Consider the following 22,565-nt stretch of genomic DNA (forward strand, 5'->3'; position numbering starts at 1 on the left):
AGATCAATCTAGTAGGCCAAACCAAACTGGTAATTCGAAGAGTCTTGCAAAGATAACCAATCATACATAAAAGAATTCAGAGAAGATTCAAATATTGTTCATAGATAAACTTGATCATAAACCCACAATTCATCGGTCTCAACAAACACACCGCAAAAGAAGATTACATCGAATAGATCTCCACAAGAGAGGGGGAGAACATTGTATTGAGATCCAAAAAGAGAGAAGAAGCCATCTAGCTAATAACTATGGACCCGAAGGTCTGAGGTAAACTACTCACACATCATCGGAGAGGCTATGGTGTTGATGTAGAAGCCCTCGGTGATCGATGCCCCCTCCGGCGGAGCTCCGGAAAAGGCCCCAAGATGGGATCTCACGGGTACAGAAGGTTGCGGCGGTGGAATTAGGTTTTTGGCTCCGTATCTGGTAGTTTGGGGGTACGTAGGTATATATATAGGAGGAAGAAGTACGTCGGTGGAGCAACGTGGGCCCCACGAGGGTGGAGGGCGCGCCCAGGGGGGTAGGCGCCCCCCCTACCTCGTGCCTTCCTAGCTGATGTCTTGATGTAGGGTCCAAGTCCTCTGGATCATGTTCATTCCAAAAATCACGTTCCCGAAGGTTTCATTCCGTTTGGACTCCGTTTGATATTCTTTTTCTGTGAACTCTGAAATAGGCAAAAAAACAGCAATTCTGGGCTGGGCCTCCGGTTAATAGGTTAGTCCCAAAAATAATATAAAAGTGTATAATAAAGCCCAATAATGTCCAAAACAGAATATAATATAGCATGGAACAATCAAAAATTATAGATACGTTGGAGACGTATCAAGCATCCCCAAGCTTAATTCCTGCTCGTCCTCGAGTAGGTAAATGATAAAAACAGAATTTTTGATGTGGAATGCTACTTGGCATAATTTCAATGTAATTCTCTTAATTGTGGTATGAATATTCAGATCCGAAAGATTCAAGACAAAAGTTTAATATTAACATAAAAATAATAATACTTCAAGCATACTAACTAAGCAATTATGTCTTCTCAAAAAAACATGGCCAAAAGAAAGTTACCCCTATAAAATCATATAGTCTGGCTATGCTCTATCTTCACCACACAAAGTATTTAAATCATGCACAACCCCGATGACAAGCCAAGCAATTGTTTCATACTTTTGATGTTCTCAAACTTTTTCAATCTTCACGCAATTCATGAGCGTGAGCCATGGACATAGCACTATATGTGTAATAGAATGGTGGTTGTGGAGAAGACAAAAAGGAGAAGATAGTCTCACATCAACTAGGCGTATCAACGGGCTATGGAGATGCCCATTAATAGATATCAATGAGAGTGAGTAGGGATTGCCATGCAACGAATGCACTAGAGCTATAAGTGTATGAAAGCTCAACAAAAGAAACTAAGTGGGTGTGCATCCAACTCGCTTGCTCACGAAGACCTAGGGCATTTTGAGGAAGCCCATCATTGGAATATACAAGCCAAGTTCTATAATGAAAATTTCCCACTAGTATATGAAAGTGATATCATAGGAGACTCTCTATCATGAAGATCATGGTGCTACTTTGAAGCACAAGTGTGGTAAAAGGATAGTAACATTGTCCCTTCTCTCTTTTTCTCTCATCATTTTTTTTATTTTTTTGGGCCTTTTTTTATGGCCTTTCTCTTTTTTTATTTAGTCCGGAGTCTCATCCTGACTTGTAGGGGAATCATAGTCTCCATCATCCTTTCCTCACTTGGGACAATGCTCTAAAAAATGATGCTCATCACACTTTTATTTACTTACAACTCAATACTTAGAACAAAACATGACTCTATGTGAATGCCTCCGGCGGTGTACCGGGATATGCAATGAATCAAGAGTGACATGTATGAGAGAATTATGAACGGTGGCTTTGCCACAAATACGATGTCAACTACATGATCATGCGAAGCAATATGACAATGATGGAGCGTGTCATAGTAAATGAAACGGTGGTAAGTTGCATGGCAATATATCTCGGAATGGCTATGGAAATGCCATGATAGGTAGGTATGGTGGCTGTTTTGAGGAAGGTATATGGTGGGTGTATGATACCGGCGAAAAGTGTGCGGTATTAGAGAGGCTAGCAATGGTGGAAGGAAGAAAAGTGCGTATAATCCATGGACTCAACATTAGTCATAAAGAACTCATGTACTTATTGCAAAAATATACAAGTTATCAAAGCAAAGTATTACGCGCATGCTCCTAGGGGGATAGATTGGTAGGAAAAGACCATCGCTCGTCCCCGACCGCCACTCATAAGGAAGACAATCAAATAAATAAATCATGCTCCGACTTCATCACATAACGGTTCACCATATGTGCATGCTACGGGAATCACAAACTTTAACACAAGTATTTCTCAAATTCAAAACTACTCAACTAGCATGACTCTAATATCACCATCTCCATATCTCAAAACAATTATCAAGCATCAAACTTCTCATAGTATTCAACACACTCATAAGAAAAAAAATTACTAATCTTGAATACCTATCATAATTAAAGCAAATTACCATGCTGTTTTGTAGGACTCTCAAAATAATCTAAGTGAAGCATGAGAGAACAATAGTTTCTATAAAACAAATCCACCACCGTGCTCTAAAAGATATAAGTGAAGCACTAGAGCAAAAACTATATAACTCAAAAGATATAAGTGAAGCACATAGAGTATTCTAACAATTTCCGAATCATGCGTGTCTCTCTCAAAAGGTGTGTACAGCAAGGATGATTGTGGCAAACTAACAAACAAAGACTCAAATAATACAAGACGCTCCAAGCAAAACACATATCATGTGGTGAATAAAAATATAGCTGCAAGTAAAGTTACCGATGGAAGTAGACGAAAGAGGGGATGCCTTCCGGGGCATCCCCAAGCTTTGGCTTTTAGGTGTCCTTAGATTATCTTGGGGTGCCATGGGCATCCCCAAGCTTAGGCTCTTGCCGCTCCTTGTTCCATAATCCATCAAATCTTTTACCCAAAACTTGAAAACTTCACAACACAAAACTCAGCAGAAAATCTCGTGAGCTCCGTTAGCGAAAGAAAACAAAACACCACTTCAAGGTACTGTAATGAACTCATTCTTTATTTATATTGGTGTTAAACCTACTGTATTCCGACTTCTCTATGGTTTATAAACTATCTTACTAGCCATAGATTCATCAAAATAAGCAAACAACACACGAAAAACAGAATCTGTCAAAAACAGAACAGTCTGTAGTAATCTGTAACTAACGCAAACTTCTAGAACTCCAAAAATTCAGCCAAAATAGGAAGACCTAGACAATTTGTTTATTGATCAGAAGCAATTTGAATCAATATTTTATCACGTTCTGGTGATTTTTAACAATTATTTTCGTGAACAGAAAGTTTCTGGAATTTTCAGCAAGATCAAATAACTATCATCCAAGAAGATCCTATAGGTTAAACTTGGCACAAACAGTAATTAAAACATAAAAACACATCTAACCAGAGGCTAGATAAAATATTTATTCCTAAACAGAAGCAAAAAGCAAAAAAACTAAAAATAAAATTGGGTTGCCTCACAACAAGCGCTGTCGTTTAACGCCCCTAGCTAGGCATAAAAGCAAGGATAGATCTAGGTATTGCCATCTTTGGTAGGCAATTCTTTAATGAGGCATCTATCACCCTTAGAAGTTTCTTTCTTTTTATTAATTATCAAACCTTTAGGCACAAAATCGAAAAATTCATTTGTAGCAAATGGTTCCTTAATGATAGCAAAAAGATTAGGATGAATACTTATAGATTTGAGATCCGCAGTTTCCTTGCTAGATGATTCACCCTTATTTTTAGGAACATACATAAGCTTGGCAATTTTAGTTGGAGGACTTGGAGTATTCTTTACGGAAGAAAAAGCGGTTCCCAAGTTGGTAATGATACCCTCAAGTTTATCGATTCTAGTGGAATTTTGATTTATTCTTTCATTAACTATGGGTTCCTTCTCCTTAATATTTTTCAAAGTGACTCCTACTTTAGATCCATATTGGGTAATTTGGTTGTGGATCTTTTTATCCAAATTTTCAATTAACTCTACGGTAGCAACATTATTTTCAATAATTTCAAGTCTTTGCATTACATGCTCTAAAGTTAACATAGTTCCATTAACCAAAAGAGGTGGTGAGCCAAACAAATCTATCATAGCATTATAAGAATCAAAAGTATGGCTACCCAAGAAATTCCCTCCAGTAATGGTATCAAGGATATATCTGTACCAAGGAGTAGCGCCTGCATAAAAACTGCGGAGAAGAACGGAAGTAGATTGCTTCCTGGTAGATCTATTTTGAGCATTGCAAATTCTATACCAAGCGTATTTTAGATTTTCTCCCTCCCTTTGCTTAAAAGTAAGAACTTCATTTTCGGGAGACAACGGAGAAGATAGGGAACTAGCCATAACGACAAGCAAGCGAAAAAGAGGCGAACGGAAAAGAGAGGGCGAATAAAACGGCAAGGGTGAAGTGGGGGGAGGAAAACGAGAGGCAAATGGTAAATAATGTAATGCGGGAGATAAGGGTTTGTGATGGGTACTTGGTATGTTGAATTTTGCGTAGACTCCTCGGCAACGGCGCCAGAAATCCTTCTTGCTACCTCTTGAGCACTGCGCTGGTTTTCCCTTGAAGAGGAAAGGGTGATGCAGTAAAGCAGCGTAAGTATTTCCCTCGGTTTTTGAGAACCAAGGTATCAATCCAGTAGGAGGCCACGCACGAGTCCCTCGCACCTACACAAACAAATAAAATCCTCGCAACCAACGCAATAAAGGGGTTGTCAATCCCTTCATGATCACTTACGAAAGTGAGATCTGATAGATATGATAAGATAATATTTTTGGTATTTTTATGATAAAAATGCAAAGTAAAGAAAGCAAAATAAAAACGGCGCCAGAAATAGCTTGTTGTCGGGAGATTAAATATGATGGAAAATAGACCCGGGGGCCATAGGTTTCACTAGTGGCTTCTCTCGAGAGCATAAGTATTACGGTGGGTAAACAAATTACTGTTTAGCAATTGACAGAATTGAGCATAGTTATGAGAATATCTAGGTATGATCATGTATATAGGCATCACGTCCTAGACAAGTAGACCGACTCCTGCCTGCATCTACTACTATTACTCCACACATCGACCGCTATCCAGCATGCATCTAGAGTAATAAGTTCAAAAGAACAGAGTAACGCTTTAAGTAAGATGACATGATGTAGAGGGATAAATTCATGCAATATGATATAAACCCCATCTTGTTATCCTCGATGGCAACAATACAATACGTGCCTTGCTGCCCCTACTGTCACTGGGAAAGGACACCGCAAGATTGAACCCAAAGCTAAGCACTTCTCCCATTGCAAGAAAGATCAATCTAGTAGGCCAAACCAAACTGATAATTCGAAGAGACTTGCAAAGATAACCAATCATACATAAAAGAATTCAGAGAAGATTCAAATATTGTTCATAGATAAACTTGATCATAAACCCACAATTCATCGGTCTCAACAAACACACCGCAAAAGAAGATTACATCGAATAGATCTCCACAAGAGAGGGGGAGAACATTGTATTGAGATCCAAAAAGAGAGAAGAAGCCATCTAGCTAATAACTATGGACCCGAAGGTCTGAGGTAAACTACTCACACATCATCGGAGAGGCTATGGTGTTGATGTAGAAGCCCTCGGTGATCGATGCCCCCTCCGGCGGAGCTCCGGAAAAGGCCCCAAGATGGGATCTCACGGGTACAGAAGGTTGCGGCGGTGGAATTAGGTTTTTGGCTCCGTATCTGGTAGTTTGGGGGTACGTAGGTATATATATAGGAGGAAGAAGTACGTCGGTGGAGCAACGTGGGCCCCACGAGGGTGGAGGGCGCGCCCAGGTGGGTAGGCGCGCCCCCTACCTCGTGCCTTCCTGGTTGATGTCTTGACGTAGGGTCCAAGTCCTCTGGATCACGTTCGTTCCAAAAATCACGTTCCCGAAGGTTTCATTCCGTTTGGACTCCGTTTGATATTCTTTTTCTGTGAACTCTGAAATAGGCAAAAAAACAGCAATTCTGGGCTGGGCCTCCGGTTAATAGGTTAGTCCCAAAAATAATATAAAAGTGTATAATAAAGCCCAATAATGTCCAAAACAGACTATAATATAGCATGGAACAATCAAAAATTATAGATACGTTGGAGACGTATCAACGCAGTGAAGTGGTCGACGTGCATTGAGGGTGCACGGATGGCCTTTGCCCGAGTCAAGACATTCTGGGGGAAGATGAAGGCCATCGATATTGCGGCGAAGAGTCCACCCAAGGGCTAGGACCGTCCTGAACCGGAGCATTATTTTGAAGACGTCCTAGAGGCTGCCCGCTTGATAGAGGGTCAGTGCTCGAAAGACATAATGTTCGAGTGAGGTGTATGAGAATTGTAAAAGACAATTTTATAGTTAATCTATGTTTTGCTCGAAAGCTTGTATTCCTCCTGTGCGGCCGTTTTAATATAATCTGAAAGTTTTCCAGTCGTCGGCTTCAGCCCCCTCATAGGAAGTACGGGGGTGTTCGGGAAAGCATTTAATCACTCTTTATCCAACGTCTTGGTCCATGAAGGAGGTGATAATGCGGCGAACCAGGCAATCGGACTATAGGGCGTTAACACTTTCACTTAGCCATAGGAGTTTTATGGTGGGGCTATGACATAACCCCTGGTATGTATTCGGCGTTTTATAGTATGGTGCCTTACATATTTGATCTGAAAAAGATCCCTCGTGTGACACGGAGAATCGCTAAAGATTCCAGTAAGTCGTCAAGTGGTTGACCAGCTCTCGCCGCATCATGACAGTCAGTATTCGGCTTTCTCTTTTGAGGTACTTGACCAGATGAACCGGAAGCACAATCGCAGTAGTTCTCCCTTTACTACCCTAGCCGATGGAGCGAAACGTAGGGTAGCAAGTACAGGAGCCGGGCAACCCAACTATTGACCCAAGACAATGATTCGGAGCTGATGCATATAAGGACAAACTTGCGACGCCGAAGTACGCTATAGAGTTGTTCGGACTTTTGCTGGCAACTCATTTGTTCCCATACCGAAGCCCCTGTCAGGTTATGCCTAGGTATATCTTTGAAACAACCGTAGGAGCCATATTCATTGGCGAAACAGCACGGATGATTAGTTCGGATACTTTTTACTGGGAGCTGAGCGATATGCCAATGATTACTTTATATACATAAAGACCACAACCCCGGCTATTTGACATGCACGGGGTCGCAGGCAGAGGAAGAGGCATATTACAGGCTCGAAATAAAGAGATCGGTCTACAAAGGTTACTTTGGACCTCCTGTCGCACGTCTGCGCCGCCTGTCCTCGGTGAGAGGAATCCTTGATGGAAGTAGCCCCTTGGGTGAGTGTACGGGTCCGAACTCCGATAGAGTCAGTTTTAGATATTTGCCCTGTTCGCCGCCTATTTTTAAGAGATAGTGAAGGAAGAAATAAAAAGAAAATAGATAAGAAGTGTTACGGGAATGCTTGCAGGCTTGTCCGTAGTGTGCTTCCACCAATGCCCATGGTATCTTGAGTGCGTAGTGATGTATGCGTGGTACAAATTTTGCAGGTGTACGAGGTAGGCGGCAGAAGCCGGACTGCTATTTTCGCTCTGGGAGTAATCGATCCTTGGGTGGAGATTGCCTCTGACTCCCGGTATTCCGTTGGTGAACTTCTCCATCGTCCCTGTCGCCTGGCGGCCTCCTCCCCTTGTGTTCGGCGTTGAGCTTGCTGGCCTGCTTAAAGACCTAGCAGTTTCTGTTAGTATGATTAGCTGGTTTATCGGGGTGGCCGTGAATCTGGCAGGGTCGGTCCAATATCCTGTCTAGGTTGGATGGTTCGTCTCGGTTCGCTCTGAAAGGCTTCTTCCGTTGACCGGGCTTGGGATTGCTGAATCCGGCGTTGACCGCTGTGTCGCGTGATCTTTCATTATCGTTGCGACTGTTGTGTTTGCTTCGTCGTGGCTTGCCGTTGCCGTCTCAGATTTCGGAAGTGCCCGGGTCGCTGGTGCTGTTGCTTCTACGAGCGAGCCGCTGTCTTCTCCCGCGCAAAAGTGGGTCATTAGAGCAGTAAGGGCTGTCATGGATTTAGGTCCTTCTTGGCCGAGGTGGCGTGCAAGCCATTCGTCCCGGACGCCGTGTCTGAAGGCTGCGAGGGCTTCCGCGTCCGGACAGTCGACGATTTGGTTCTTTTTTACTAAGAACCGAGTTCAGAGCTTCCTGGCTGACTCTCCGGGCTGCTGGACAATGTGACTTAAGTCATCGGCATCCGGTGGCCGGACATATGTTCCTTGGAAGTTGTCAAGGAAGGCTTCTTCCAAGTCTTCCCAGCTGCCTATGGAATTTTCAGGCAGGCTGTTTAACCAGTGCTGAGCTGGCCCTTTTAGCTTTAGTGGGAGGTATTTAATGGCATGGAGGTCGTCTCCACGGGCCATGTGGATGTGGAGGATAAAATCTTCTATCCATACCGCGGGGTCGGTTGTGCCGTCGTATGATTCAATATTGACGGGTTTGAATCCTTCGGGGAATTCATGATCCATTACTTCATCAGTGAAGCAAAGAGGGTGTGCAGCGCCTCCATGTAGGGCCACACTGCAACGTAGCTCTAAAGGAGTCCATTTGCGGTTTTCGGCTTGGGCGTGGCTAGGTTTGTCACGTCCGAATAGGTAGCCATCATCGCATGTCGAGGCATGCCCTCGCGATCCGTAGATCGATCTTGCGTGTCCTACTCTACTGTACAAGCCCCCTCGAAGGTCGTTTGTACAACCATGAGCTGTGTTGTTCTTGCCTTTACGGCGAGGTGGGGCGGTTTGGTGTTCGGCTTGAGTTGCCTCTTTATCCGGACAGAGTTGTCGACGACCTGCCGCATTGTGTGATGATGGTACGGGCTCCAACGCCTCGTCATCAAACTGAGGTAGCAATCTACGCTTCGGGTAGCTTTTGGCTGGGCCACTGAGGCCATATTCTTCGGCGGCCAGGACTTCGGTCCATCTATCGTTGAGTAGGTCTTGGTCAGCTTGAAGCTGCTGCTGCTTCTTTTTCAGGCTCCTTGCAGTGGCTATTAGCCTGCGCTTGAAGTGCTCCTGCTCGAGGGGTTCTTCGGGTATAATGAAGTCTTCGTCGCCGAGGCTTACCTCATCTTCGGAGAGCGGAAGGTAGTTGTCATCCTCCGAATTGTCGCTGGGCAGGGCCTGTTCGTCGGGGCTGGCTTGCCCGTTTTCTTGTTTCTCCTGTTTGGATCTTGCTCCAGCAGGGTCTTCATTGTTTTCAGCATCGTCCGGAGTACTTTTTTCTCCGGTGCCAGCGCTGCTGCGATGCGACTTAGAGCGGCATTTAGGGCGCCGGTACTTAGACTGTGTCTCAGGAGGTTTGTTCTCAACTGGATCTTCTTTTTCATCGTCGCTAGCTTTTTTAGGTGTATCAACCATGTACACGTCGTACGAAGAGGTGGCCGTCCCACGTCCCGTGAATGGCGGGTCTTGGCCTTGCTCCTTGTCGGCATCGTCGTCTATACCGTCGATGTCTTCGGAGCCATAATCAAGCATGTCGGTTGAGTCCTCGACAGTGGCTATGAAGCGGGTGGCGGGTGGGAAGCAAAATTCTCCATTATCAGCCCCTAGCTCGAACCGGACATAGTTCGGCTGTGAGTTCCCCGCCAAGGGAAGGTTTTTTAATGAATTTAGCACATTGCCCAGGGGCGAGTGTTGGAAGATGTCTGCGGCGCCGAATTCGAAAATCGACAACCGATCCATCTCGGTGTCCGCAGGCGTATGTGGTTCGGAACTTATGGCCAGAGACGAGTCCGGAGTTCCGTTGACGCAAGTATTGCAAGGTGTCGAGTCTGTGTGCAACTCCAACGCCGCGGACTCTGTGGCCTCGGATGGCGCAATCTGCTCCGGATTTAAGGCCGTTGCAGCAACAGGAACCATCTCCTGGATGTGATTCGATGGCAGATTGAAGTCATGTTCATCGGGGCGAGGGGGAGCGATCGCCGTGGTCTCGAATCCGTCGAAGATCAGGTCTCCACGGATGTCTGCGACGTAGTTCAAGCTTCCAAATCTGACTTGATGGCCAGGGGCGTAGCTGTCGATCTGCTCCAGATGGCCAAGCGAGTTGGCCCGCAGTACGAAGCCGCCGAATACGAAGATCTGTCCGGGAAGGAAAGTTTCTCCCTGTACAGCGTCACTATAGATGATTGAAGGGGCCATCGAACCTTTTGTCGACGACACAGTGGAATTCTCAATGAAAGTACCAATGTCGGTGTCAAAACCGGCGGATCTCGGGTAGGGGGTCCTGAACTGTGCGTCTAAGGTCGATGGTTAGCAGGAGACGGGGGACACGATGTTTTTCAGGTTCGGGCCCTCTCTATGGAGGTAATACCCTACTTCCTGCTTGATTGATCTTGATGAATATGAGTATTACAAGAGTTGATCTACCACGAGACCGTAATGGCTAAACCCTAGAAGTCTAGCCTGTATGACTATGGTAATGAGTCTGTCCTTTCCGGACTACACCCTCCGGTTTATATAGACACCGGGGGGAATCTAGGGTTACATGGAGTCGGTTACATAAGAAGGAATCTTCATAGTCGGTCGCCAAGCTTGCCTTCCACGCCAAGGAGAGTCCAATCCGGACACAGGTACGGTCTTCGGCCTTCGTGTCTTCACAGCCCATTAGTCCAGCCCATTGATAATAGGCCGGACGCCCGAGGACCCCTTAGTCCAGGACTCCCTCAGCCGCCGGAAGGGACCCACTGTCCATCACCTTCGGGTCCAGAGAAATCCCCGAAGATGAGGATCGCTCGAGGTCGGAACGAGCCGGACTGCAAGTGCATGATTCAACATGTTAAAACTATGAAGTAAAGAGGCTGGATATATGAATGCGTCAGGGCCTTTGAGTACTCACGATTCGGCCAGGGGCTTATCTTTGGGGCGCCACTCCGAGCTGTTATCGATGTCCCACGCGGAGTTATCCGCGAGGGAGACCTTCCCCTTCTTGGACGCCTCTGCCTCCAGATGTGTGGAGGCCGCCCTTTTCTTCCTTCCCCCCTTAGGGGGAGAGTAGCTTTCCTCCTCCTCGTCGTCGTCCTCGGCGGTGGAGGAGTGAGTCTCGGCGTCTTCGGACGTCATGTCTGAAGCGCCCTTGCGGCGGAGGCCACTTCTGATCTCCTTGGCCTTTTTCTTGGCCTTCTTCTCCGGCGCCTGGTAGGGCGCCGGAACCAGCATCTTTGTCAGAAGCAGGATGGCTGGTTCCTCGGGCAGCGGAGCCGGACACTGAATCCGCTTCGCCTTCTTTGTCCAGCCCTGAAAAAACAAATAGGGAAGCTTAGACATCTTCCTTGAGTAAGCAAGTAAAGGATACACCTTGAAACACGAAAGACTTACCGGACTGGCGGGATGGGCCAGGTCGTGCCCACGGTCCTCGGTCGTCTTCGGCCACGTCTCGTTGGCCTTAAAGAGCACCTTCCAGATGTCTTCGTGCGTAGTTCCGAAGAACTGTTGCAAGGTCTGGTGCTCGTCCGGATCGAACTCCCACAGATGGCAAGTCCGGCTTTGGCATGGAAGGATCCGGCGAACTAGCATCACCTGGATCACATTGACGAGCTTGATGTTCTTGTCGACCATGCTCCTAATGTGTGTCTGAAGCGTTGTCAGCTCGTCTGACGAGGACCAGTCCAGGCCCTTCTCTAGCCAGGAGGTGAGCCGCATCGGGGCTCCGGACTGGAATTCGGGAGCCGCGGCCCAGGTAGCGTCGCGAGGCTCAGTGACATAGAACCACTACTGTTGCCACCCTTTGACGGTCTCCATGAAGGTACCTTTGGGCCATGTGATGTTGGTCATCTTGCTCACCATGGCGCCTCCGCACTCTGCGTGTTGGCCACCCACCACCTTCGACTTCACATTGAAGATCTTTAGCCACAATCTGAAGTGGGGTGGGATGCGGAGGAAGGCCTCGCACACGACAATGAATGCCAAGATGTCGAGGAAGGAGTTGGGGGGGCAGATCGTGGAAATCCACCCCGTAGTAGAACATGAGTCCGCGGACGAATGGGTGGAGAGGGAATCCCAGTCCGCGGACGAAGTGGGGGATGAATACCACCCTCTCATGGGGCTCCGGGGTGGGGATGATCTGCCCCATTGCGGGAAGCCGGTGGGCGATCTCCTGGGCTAAGTACCCAGCCTCCCGGAGCTTGGTGATGTCCTTCTCCTTGATGAAGGAGACCATCCACTTGCCCTGCGCTCCAGATCCGGACATGGTCGGAGTGCTTTTTTGAGGTGGAAAGGATGGAGGCTTGGGCGCTGGAGCTCGAGAATGGATGGGCAGAGAGAGAGAAGGCGTGGGTGAAAGGGGTGAATCCTTATCTCCTTATAAAGGCAGCGAATATCAAGCGCCTCCCCACTCGCCTTAAAACTCGCCTATTCCCCAAGGGCCATGTAGACGGCACGGTTGGATTACCCACGCCCGTATTGATGAGAATCCCGCAATAAGGGGACATGATCTCTGCTTTGACAAGACATGCCAATAAAACCGCATCTCAAAATATGGAGCGGGAGGCTAAAAAACGGTTCGAAATAATGACCGGGCATGGACGTGATGTCACGCTACAAAAAGTTGTCAGCTGACTGGACTCGTGAAATATTATACTCTCTGCGGTTGTGTGTGATACTTGTTTTGCAGAGCCGGACACGTTTTCTGTGTTCAAAGGTCGCTTTGGAGTATTCAGAGGAGGAACCCGCCTTGCAATGCCGAAGACAATCTGCACGCCGGACACCTCGTCATTGAAGCCTGGTTTAGGGGCTACTGAGGGAGTCCTGGATTAAGGGGTCCCCGGGCGTCTGGCCTATGTGACGTGGGCCGGACTGATGGACCGTGAAGATACAAGACAGAAGACTCTCTCCCATGTCCGGATAGGACTCTCTTTTGCATGGATGGCAAGCTTGGCGTTCGGATATGAAGATTCCTTTCTCTGTAACCGACTTTGTACAACCCTGGTCCCCTCCGGTGTCTATATAAACCGGAGGGTTTAGTCCGTAGAGGCAATCATAATCATACATCCTAGACATCTAGGGTTTAGCCATTACGATCTCGTGGTAGATCAACTCTTGTAATCCTCATATTCATCAACATCAATCAAGCAGGAAGTAGGGTATTACCTCCATCAAGAGGGCCCGAACCTGGGTAAACATCGTGTCCCCTGTCTCCTTTACCATCGACCTTAGACGCACAGTTCAGGACCCCCTACCCGAGATCCGTCGGTTTTGACACCGACAGTGGGACCGAGGTGTCGGAGTCTGACACGACAAACATCCGGACTCCCTTAGAACCCCCCCCCCCTCGATTTGGTGCCGGTCTAGGGGTTTTCAAACGTTCGGACCGGCCCGAACCGATTTGGTGAGCCATGTTAGATGACTAAAAGTGTTTGGGCTATCCAATCCAAACATTTGAGACCTTTTTGATGAGCCCGCTTGAGATGCCTTAATGCCTTTTGAAGTCAGCACAATACTATGGAACTGTCTCTTAGAAGTGAACATTTGAAATGAGAGTGTGAAACTTCTTTCGTAACTCTCATAATTTTATTTGTAGTGGTAAAAAAAATCCAGAGTGGCTCTAGTTCTCCGTCATAGCTCTCCATCAAAGTCGGAGCTGCGTTGTCCCCGTCGTGGGTGGATGAGTTCGGACACGGATCTTCACGTGTCTCCGCGTGGCCTCCACGATGTGGGTTGGGTCGACGACCGTCTGCGCCGAAGTCAGAGTCGCTTGCTCGAAGATTAGAGATGGCGATGACTCCTTCTTGGGGCCTACGCCCTGACTCGATGAGGCTCTCTTGGGAAAGATGTGTGTGTGATGCCCTATGTGTGCCACTCAGTGGGTTGCGACTTTTTTTGCCCAGTTTATGGTTAACTAAGCTGACAATTATCCTCTACTTAATCAATTGACGAGGCAAATCTTTCAGCAAATATGTCCCGCCAACGGTTGTCTGCAACTGCTCTATACAGCCTCGCCCTCACATTCTTGCGACCATTCTCCCTATTATCACAAGCTAAAGGTAAGCCAGAAAAACCAAGATCCATCAGTTCACAATACCTCGAAAGTACCCCGAAAGGCAAGCATCTGATTCTCATTTCGTGGCGTGCCCGAGAAACGCCCGAACGACCACATGGCCTCGTTAGAACCACCCACGACACTCCACAGAAGACCAGACAACTGTTTCAGACTCTGCATCGGTGCCCACCTATCGTGTCGGTTTTCTGTACGCGCTTCGCCGTAGACAGACACATGTCAACCGAATTCTTTTGCCCCCTTCACACAAAAAAAATGTTCCAAAAGCAGCAGGCAAGCAAGGTTCAGTGTGTCTTGCAAAAAGGAAAGAACATTGTCAAGGAGAATAGCATATCACTATTTCTGTCTGCTTTGCCTGTTTTACAAAAAGGGGGGGAAAGGAGCGGCGCCGCACTATTTTGGGGCTTTTTGACCATCCGATGATCCCTCCATCCATCCCCACACGCAGCTCAGTTGCCGTCAAAGTACAGGGAATCGCGGCGGGCCACGCACGGGACGAACCCCACACAGCCCAAGCGGACTGTGAGGACGGGTCAGGAACAAACCCTAGCCAGCCGCCCCGGTCAAACCCCAGACCGCCCCAGCCGGTCACTCCCGTCCCCTCTTCTTCCCCCACACCCCCCTCCCCCCCACTCGCACCTCGCCGGACCTCCGCCGCCGCCGCCGCCCACCTCCCCTTCCACCTCCCCCCTCGCCCCCCCGCGCCGTATGCGGCTCGATCGCCCCCGCCCGCCCCTCCCCGCGCGCGAAAAGGGGGCAGCTTGATCTCGCCGCCGCGGCCTCCGGGCATCCCCGGCCATGGAGAGGGTGGCGGCGGGGAGCAGCGAGCAGGGGACGCCCGACAGCGAAATGGGCGACGGGGACAACGACAGCGTCGGCTACGGCACGGAGATGGAGCTCGACGCCGCCTCAACCCCCGGCTCCGCCCCCGCCTACCCGGCGCGCCCCAGCGTGCACGACGGGGTGGACCCGTTCGAGGGCATGGAGTTCGACGACGAGGAGGACGCGTGGACCTTCTACAACCTCTACGCGCACCGCGTCGGCTTCAGCACCCGGATCAGCGTGATGCACCGCTCCCGCCGCGACGGCTCCATCATGTCGCGCCAGTTCGTGTGCGCCAAGGAGGGCTTCCGCACCTACCGCGGCAAGCACGAGCAGGCCGCCGCCCTCGCCTCCAGCCCCGCCGGCGCCGACGACGGCGGGCGGGGCGGCCGCCGCACCCGCGCCGTCACCAGGGTCGGCTGCAAGGCCATGATCCGGGTCAAGAAGCAGGACGGCGGCAAGTGGGCCATCACCAAGCTCGAGACCGCGCACAACCACCCCCTCGTCCCGCAGAACCAGGCGCACTGCCTGCGCCCGCACAAGCCGCTCTCCGAGTGCGGCAAGCAGCGCTCCTCCTCCTCCTACGGGCTCCGCCGGAATGGAGGCATGTTCCTCGCGATTGAGCCTCCGCCACCACCAACACCCCCCACGCCGCCTGTTCCTCAGACCAGCATCATCCCTCAACCAGCCGTGGTTCCCCATTACATTGGGGATGGCATCGGAAATGCCACTCGGGTGATCCTGGATTATGTCAAGCGCATGCAAGCTGAGGACCCGGCCTTCTTCTACGCAATGCAGTTCGTCGAGGGCCATCCGGTGGGGAATGTCTTCTGGTCCGATGCGAGAGCGAGGACGGCGTACAAGGACTTTGGGGACGCCGTTTTCTTGGATGACCACTGCAAAAGAAACAAGTATGAGCTCCCGCTGGTCACATTCACCGGAGTCAATCACCATTGCCAGCCAGTCCTATTTGGGTGTGCGGTCATCAGGGATAACTCCGAGGCGTCATTTGCTTGGCTCTTTGAAACACTTCTCTTGGCAATGTCTGGTCAGCACCCTGTCTCTCTCACCACCGAGTATGATGGCGCCATACAATCAGCTGTCCACAAGGTTCTTCCTCAAACCAGGCACCGATTCTGCAGATGGCACATCTTGAATGAAGCCCAGTGTAAGCTATCAGATTTCTTAAATGCATTCCCGTCCTTTTATGATGATCTTGTCAACTGCATCAACATGTCTGACACAATTGATGAGTTCGAAGCAAATTGGGAGGCATTGATTTCTAAGGTTGGGTCTGGACACAACGAGTGGCTTGATTCAATGTACAATTGCCGGCAGCAGTGGGCCCCTGTATACTTGAGGGATACATTCTTTGGAGACGAGCCATCAAGGCAGGGGTGTATGAGCAGGAGCTCGTTTTTTGAGTCTCACATCACTGCTAAAACTAATTCACAGTCGTTCATTCAGCAGTACGAAAAAGCTCTCGACAGTTGTTATGAGAGGGAGGTGAAGGAAGAATTCGAAACAAAGTATTCGCTTCCAGATATCAAGACACCATCTCCTATTGAGAAGCAAGGGGCAGACCTGTACACTAGGACGCTGTTTTTGAGGTTCCAACAGGAGGTGATTGGTGCCTCTGTTTCTACTCTGGAAGTGGCAGAGGAGGATGGTAGGGCTTGCACATATAAAGTGACCACATCTCAAGGAAGTGAGAAGCCTCGTATGGTTCAATTCAATTCTTCTGTGTGTTCTGCGAAATGTACCTGTCAGATGTTCGAATGTCTTGGTATTGTCTGTAGGCATATTCTTACTGTCTTTGGTGCACAAGGTGTATCTACACTTCCTTCTCAGTACATCATAAAAAGATGGACCAAAAATGCCACAGACAGAAGCTCGGACAAGAAACCTGATGAAGTTATTAGAGTTAAAGAGCTCAAGGAGGAGCAAAGAAGTACTGTTGAGGATGGCGAGCAATCTCAGACATGGCGCTACAACAATTTGTGTCGTGAAGCACTTAGGTATGCTGAAGAAGGAGCATCATCTGCAGAGGTTTATGTTGTGGCAATGCAGGCTCTTCAAGAGGCTGCTAACAAAGTCAATATGGCCAAGAGAGGGATTGGACAAGTAGCAGCACCATTGGCAGTGATGCCAATTACAGCGCAGCTACCAGAATGTTCTGGGAAAATTCAGGATAGTTTTAGTCAGCAAAAGAAGAGAAAAAGGAATTCAAACAACTCAAGAGAGAACTCCACACCGAATCAATTTATGCATATGCAGCAACCTAGTAATTACCTCTTTGTTGGTCCCAGTACATCAGGTGGTTCACAAGGGCCTAGTCAGCTAGTTGCTGCGATTCCTGTTTCTTCCTGTGCACAACATGGGCAAACATCGGGTGCACATAACTCAACAGATGGCAACATGGCAACTGCTTCTGTAGCTGTTGACAAGTTTCATGGATTCTCAGACCGAGATGCATCAACAACAGCACCTTCTTCAGGAAATGTTGTGCAAGCAGGAGAAACTAAATCTTCAGGTGCCGCTTCACAAATTAACGAGGTCATTAACTATACTGACTACCAAAAGTTTCATATTCATATCTTCCTGCACTATCCTTTAACTGTTCATTGTGTGCTCCATTGAGTGAGGTGGTGCCCACTTTGTTTGTTGGTTATTTGGTCTAAAAAGGGCAGGTCATTGGTAGATGAACAAATTTAATTTGTTATGGTAGTGATGTTGTGCATTTTCTTAATATGTGTACATGTGTCTAATTCATCAGTTATAAAATATGGAAGGAGTAGTATAATGCATGCAACGAAACTTGCAAAACTTCTCCACTTGATTGTGAACATCGTATAGGAAGTTTAAAGAATAGGTGCTTGACGAACTATAAGAGAATGAGGTTTTCCTTTATCTGTTAGCAAACAACAATTGTTGTCTATCTATTTGCTTGGAGCCCTTTTTTCTATCATTAAGAATGTTCTTTTCAGATTGCCCTTCTTGTTTTCTGATAGTTGTGATCAATCAACTTGAATTTTTTGAAAGACCAGCAAGAAGCAGATCATAGTGAGCAATACTATTTTCCTGTTTCTCAACCTCCACCTCCACCTCCTGTTTCTGCTATATATTTTTTTTTTCTGAGTTCCGAATGAACGCTACGTTACCGTTCTTTTGTCTATCTCATCTGAGCATGCTGCATGATTTATGATAATTCGTGGTGCTGTTCTCTTTATCTTTTTTCTTTCATGTCCTACATAACACCATATGTGCTACCATTTTCTACCCTCTTCTAAACTTGCTGCTTGACTGGATATTAGCAATTTTGGCAATAATCATACAGTGTTTAAAAAAAAATCTACATGTATGCACATAAAGATATGTTCTTGTGGGGTGAAGTTCAATTATTATCCATTCTTCATCTGGCTCATAAACATATAATCTTTACTATAAATTTCCTGCATTGTTTCCTCAGCTGGCTGGTGTAGGTGCTTTGAAATATTCAATACTAAATTTTGTACTTCACATGTATAATTAAAGAAGATAACCACATCATTGATTTCATGCTATCACTGCATTAGGAAATACAAATAAGTAAAATAAATATTGCTAGTTTGACTTGAGTATGACATGATCCAAAATCTGCTTAACTGCTTTGGTTGTACTTGAGTGCTGTCCACAGGAAGAAACACGTACCTAATTTCCTTCCATTGTTCAGCACTTCAGCAGGCAGCTAAAGAAAAATGAAGTGATTTTGTTCAGTTGCAAAGCAGTGTTGAAATATTCATTACAGTTTACTTCTGTATACAGATACAATTGCTGGTTTTGTTTCTAGGAGTAAGGCTGTCTGATCAGGACTGCTTATAGGATGCGATGGTTTCAGTATTATTAGCTTCCTGCTTAATTATTTGAATAGAGGCCTGTCCATGTTCAGATTTATCTAGAATGATGATCTCATGTTCTCGTTTGTTGGCCAACATTTCATAATGGTGTGAAATAAGGATATGCGCTGATGTGGCATGGATAAATAGCACGATTGATTGTGGGAGAGAACCAATTATTTAGATCACTCAGTACACATTTAGTGTGCTAATGTGTAATTAAGCTTCTAAATATTGGATATCCAGTTCATATCAGACTGGGTTAGGCAAGGGTCTGGAATACTGAGCGATATGCAGTTGTACTGGGGAAACACTGTTCACTTTTAATTATTCATGTACATGCCATTCCGTTCTACAATAAATACAATGCAGAATACTCATAATTGATTACAACAAACATGTAATTATAAGTTTCTGATAGTTTTGCATCAGAAGCAAAATACTAGTTAATTACTGAATGGCATAAGAAATAATTACATATATACGGTGCACCTTCTGTTATAATAGAAGGAAGTGCATTTGTACGTATCTTTACACAAATCTGCATTAGTTCCATTTCTTTGTGATACATTAATTTGATAAATAATTAGACAAACACGTTTAATTCTATATCATCTACATGTGGAGCTGTACTGGCTAGTGGCCACAATATCAACCATCGGGCTTTATGGCCAATATGTGTGAAAGTACAATTACTTGTATATTGAATTGGTATCAGCAGGCTACCAGTACCAAAATATCGACCGGTATTTAGAAGCTTGGAAGTAATTCCCTTTTGTTTTGTAATGCTGTAAGCCTGTTATTTCTCGAAGGTGCTCTGACTGACTCACTAACAAGGCACTGACAAATTTGACGGAATGTTTGTTCTGTATCAAATCTAGTTGAAGTTAGCCAAGTGTTTGACTCATAGCCACTGTAGTATTTAGGAAATACTCCCTCCGTCCCAGAATTCTTGTCTTAGATTTATCTAGATACAGATGTATCTAACACTAAAATGTGAATAGATACATCCGTATGTAGACAAATCTAAGACAAGAATTTTGGGACGGAAGGAGTAGATCTTATGTGGTTAGTCTAAGAACCGTAACCAAGAACGAAGATTCCAGTCATAATATTTTCAAATAGGCCTCTGTCAGAAATGCTGCTTGCTGCTTATCCCTTTGTATGTCTTAAAAGGGTGTTAGCTACTTAGCTATAGTCTTGTTTTCTTGATATCTAATCTCCTATTGTGTTGTCCATTATGTCAACAGTTGTATGTGTGTATTTTGGTTGTGCCATGCAAGCTGTTGTATGTTTGGTCATCTCTTGTTGTGTGTCCTAGGTTTTGGAGAGAGTAGGGGAGGGGAAAGATATAAGGACTATGCTGTTTCTTGCTTTCTTTGTTCATCATATAGGGTCCTCTTTATATAGAGGCTTAACAATCCAAAAGTGAGAAATCCTAGATCTTATCTCTAATTGGCTTAAGGTTGTGACTAGTTAGAGAGACAGCACTAGACTGTCTCATAAACATTAGTGTAGCATTGTAGCTCATGTGGTAGTTCTTTTTAAACAGTGCCTATGGTTAGCTTTGATTTTCTTGCTAAATTACAGAGTGCTCTTCATTTCATTTATCTTGACTCTTCAACTCTACCTTCAAGGCTCTGACCATAATAAATCTTCATGACATGTGCAGATTCATGAACTGTCCCAAGCTAATGGAAACAAGGGAAGCAGCGTAAATTCTACTGCTTCACCACAGCTTGTGACCGTTCCAATTGGATTCTGCCTGCCCTCCATGGACAAGAACAAGATGTCTACTGGTATGTATGTATTGCCATGATTTTACGTTGCTATGAAAATCTATAAATTGTTCCAGACATCTGGCTGCAATTCTGTTTATATATGTTACTATGTGCACAAGTTTCCTGAATAACCCTTGTCTCCTTTGCCGGTTGTTTTACTTAACACGGTCATTTTGATATGATTTTACTGCTGATGCAGCTGGGATGAATTCTACAAACTCCGGCGGCATGATGAATAATGGCAATGCATCATTTGATCTTCGCCAATGTCAATCTTCTGCCCAAGTGCCTGCCACACATTCAGAGGCAAAAACACTGGCAGAAAACACCGAGTCTCGGGCAGCTACTGCCGACAGCTCATCTATAAGGGCTGCAGCCATCGCGGCGGGGGCGCGCATTGCATCCCCATCTGATGCAGCTTCAATCATAAAAGCAGCACAGTCGAAAGATGCCATCCACATCAGGCCTGGGGAAAGCCTTCCAAATCAGCTGAAACCATTAGCCCCCAGGCCACTCTCCTCACTAGCACCAGCCATCGCGCCCAGTTCGGCGCAGCATCTGCAGCAGCCTGGACAAAGCAGCTTCGGCGACTCTACCGCAGCCAAGGAAGCAATTTTCGGCTCCACAGATGGCAGTGATGGCGACGAGTACGAAGACGAAGACACTGACGACGACGACGGCGAGGGGCTAACCGGCGATGAAGGGGAGCAAGAGTGATCTTCCAGCTGTTGATCGAGCCGTCTCTCCAGTCACTAACCTCTCCCAAGGCTTCCCCCCAGCCCCTGCTGATATCTTGACAACATTTTTCACCAATGGAAATGGAGTCTCATCATAGAGCAATAGCTGTATACATACATGTTTATAGCCTGTATCTAATGTCCCAGCAGCCAGCCATCACCCCCCCATGAGCCTAGGAGCCTTCTTTTTCTTTCTTATTAATCTAGAGATCCCTTTTTTGTTTAACCTAATCGGACATGAAGCTTCCTCAAGCTTGTTTTTCATTGGCTCTTGCTAGGGTTTGGTCAAGTTGTCAGCTCCAACATGTGGTAGCTATGAACTTATGATGATGTATGTAGTACAGCATGGCTGCATGAGTAGTAGTACAGTTTGCTGGTGAACTGCTCCAGGAGCTGGGTTTTTTCTTATTCTTGGAAAGGGCCCTGTTTTCTTGAGTTGGAAAGGGACATGTTAGGGGAGTGCGAATTTTCAGAGGACGGGCTCCTTGGAGCTTGTTTTTTCAAAAAATTCGAAAATCATATTTAAAAGTTTCAAAAAAAATAAAAAAAAATCCATGGAAACTTATATGTATTCTGCATGAATGTGTGAACAAATCGTTGAAAATATTATGATTTGTAGGCTGTGCAAAAAACAAAATTTCAGCCCAATAACAAAAAAAAAGTCGGCCCATTTTGAAAATGCGTATTTGCCTGTTTTGTGTACGCCATGTGTGAAATTATATTCTTATGAAAATTTGCACATATGTAATACACATGTGTATGTATGTTCACAAAGAACATAAAGAAAATTGCGTTGTAGAAAATTATATTTTGAAAACGAGCTCTGTGGAGCTGGTCCTCCATTGGCATTTTCCGCATGTAGGGCAACTACAAGGTGGATCACCACATGTCCGGACGTGTCCGTGGACAGTAGGCGGGTTGCTGGCCATTTGAAATGGACCATGCACAAACACAACAAAATTGGAGCGAAATAGACGCAATTTAAAGAAAGTTTAATATATTACAACCAAATGGAGCCAATTAAACAAGTTCAACCTAAATTTAAAATAATCCCAAAAGGGGAATATATTAATATCGCAGAGATACTAATTATACCCAGCCTCTGCACTAACAAGTCACAAAGACATTCAGGATGCACACAATCCAAAAATAGAACAAAAAAGAAAGGAGAAAAAATGGCCTCGTCAAAGTGATCAACTCCTCCCAGCATCACACAACCACCACCAAAGACGGTACCCGG

The 22,565-nt window shown here is 46.3% G+C and overlaps 1 protein-coding gene across 1 annotated transcript; it reads left to right on the forward strand.

Moving 5' to 3' along the window:
• Positions 1-14,646: 14,646 nt before the first annotated feature.
• Positions 14,647-21,733, forward strand: LOC109746021 (protein FAR1-RELATED SEQUENCE 5). Its single transcript, XM_020305137.4, has 3 exons — positions 14,647-17,488; positions 20,480-20,606; positions 20,788-21,733. Exons 1-3 carry the CDS (start codon positions 14,909-14,911, stop codon positions 21,303-21,305), a joined length of 3,225 nt encoding a protein of 1,074 aa, XP_020160726.1. The 5' UTR covers positions 14,647-14,908; the 3' UTR covers positions 21,306-21,733.
• Positions 21,734-22,565: the final 832 nt, after the last annotated feature.

This window comes from Aegilops tauschii, chromosome 4, assembly GCF_002575655.3.
Source record: "Aegilops tauschii subsp. strangulata cultivar AL8/78 chromosome 4, Aet v6.0, whole genome shotgun sequence".
NCBI lineage: Eukaryota > Viridiplantae > Streptophyta > Magnoliopsida > Poales > Poaceae > Aegilops > Aegilops tauschii.

What these genes read in the sequence shown, in the direction of transcription:
- LOC109746021 (XM_020305137.4), top strand. Translation starts at nt 14,909, where the DNA reads ATGGAGAGGGTGGCGGCGGGGAGCAGCGAGCAGGGGACGCCCGACAGC. An exon ending in CCGCTTCACAAATTAACGAG is followed by an intron (nt 17,489 to 20,479) that starts GTCATTAACTAT and finishes TGACATGTGCAG; the next exon opens with ATTCATGAACTGTCCCAAGC. An exon ending in CAAGAACAAGATGTCTACTG is followed by an intron (nt 20,607 to 20,787) that starts GTATGTATGTAT and finishes CTGCTGATGCAG; the next exon opens with CTGGGATGAATTCTACAAAC.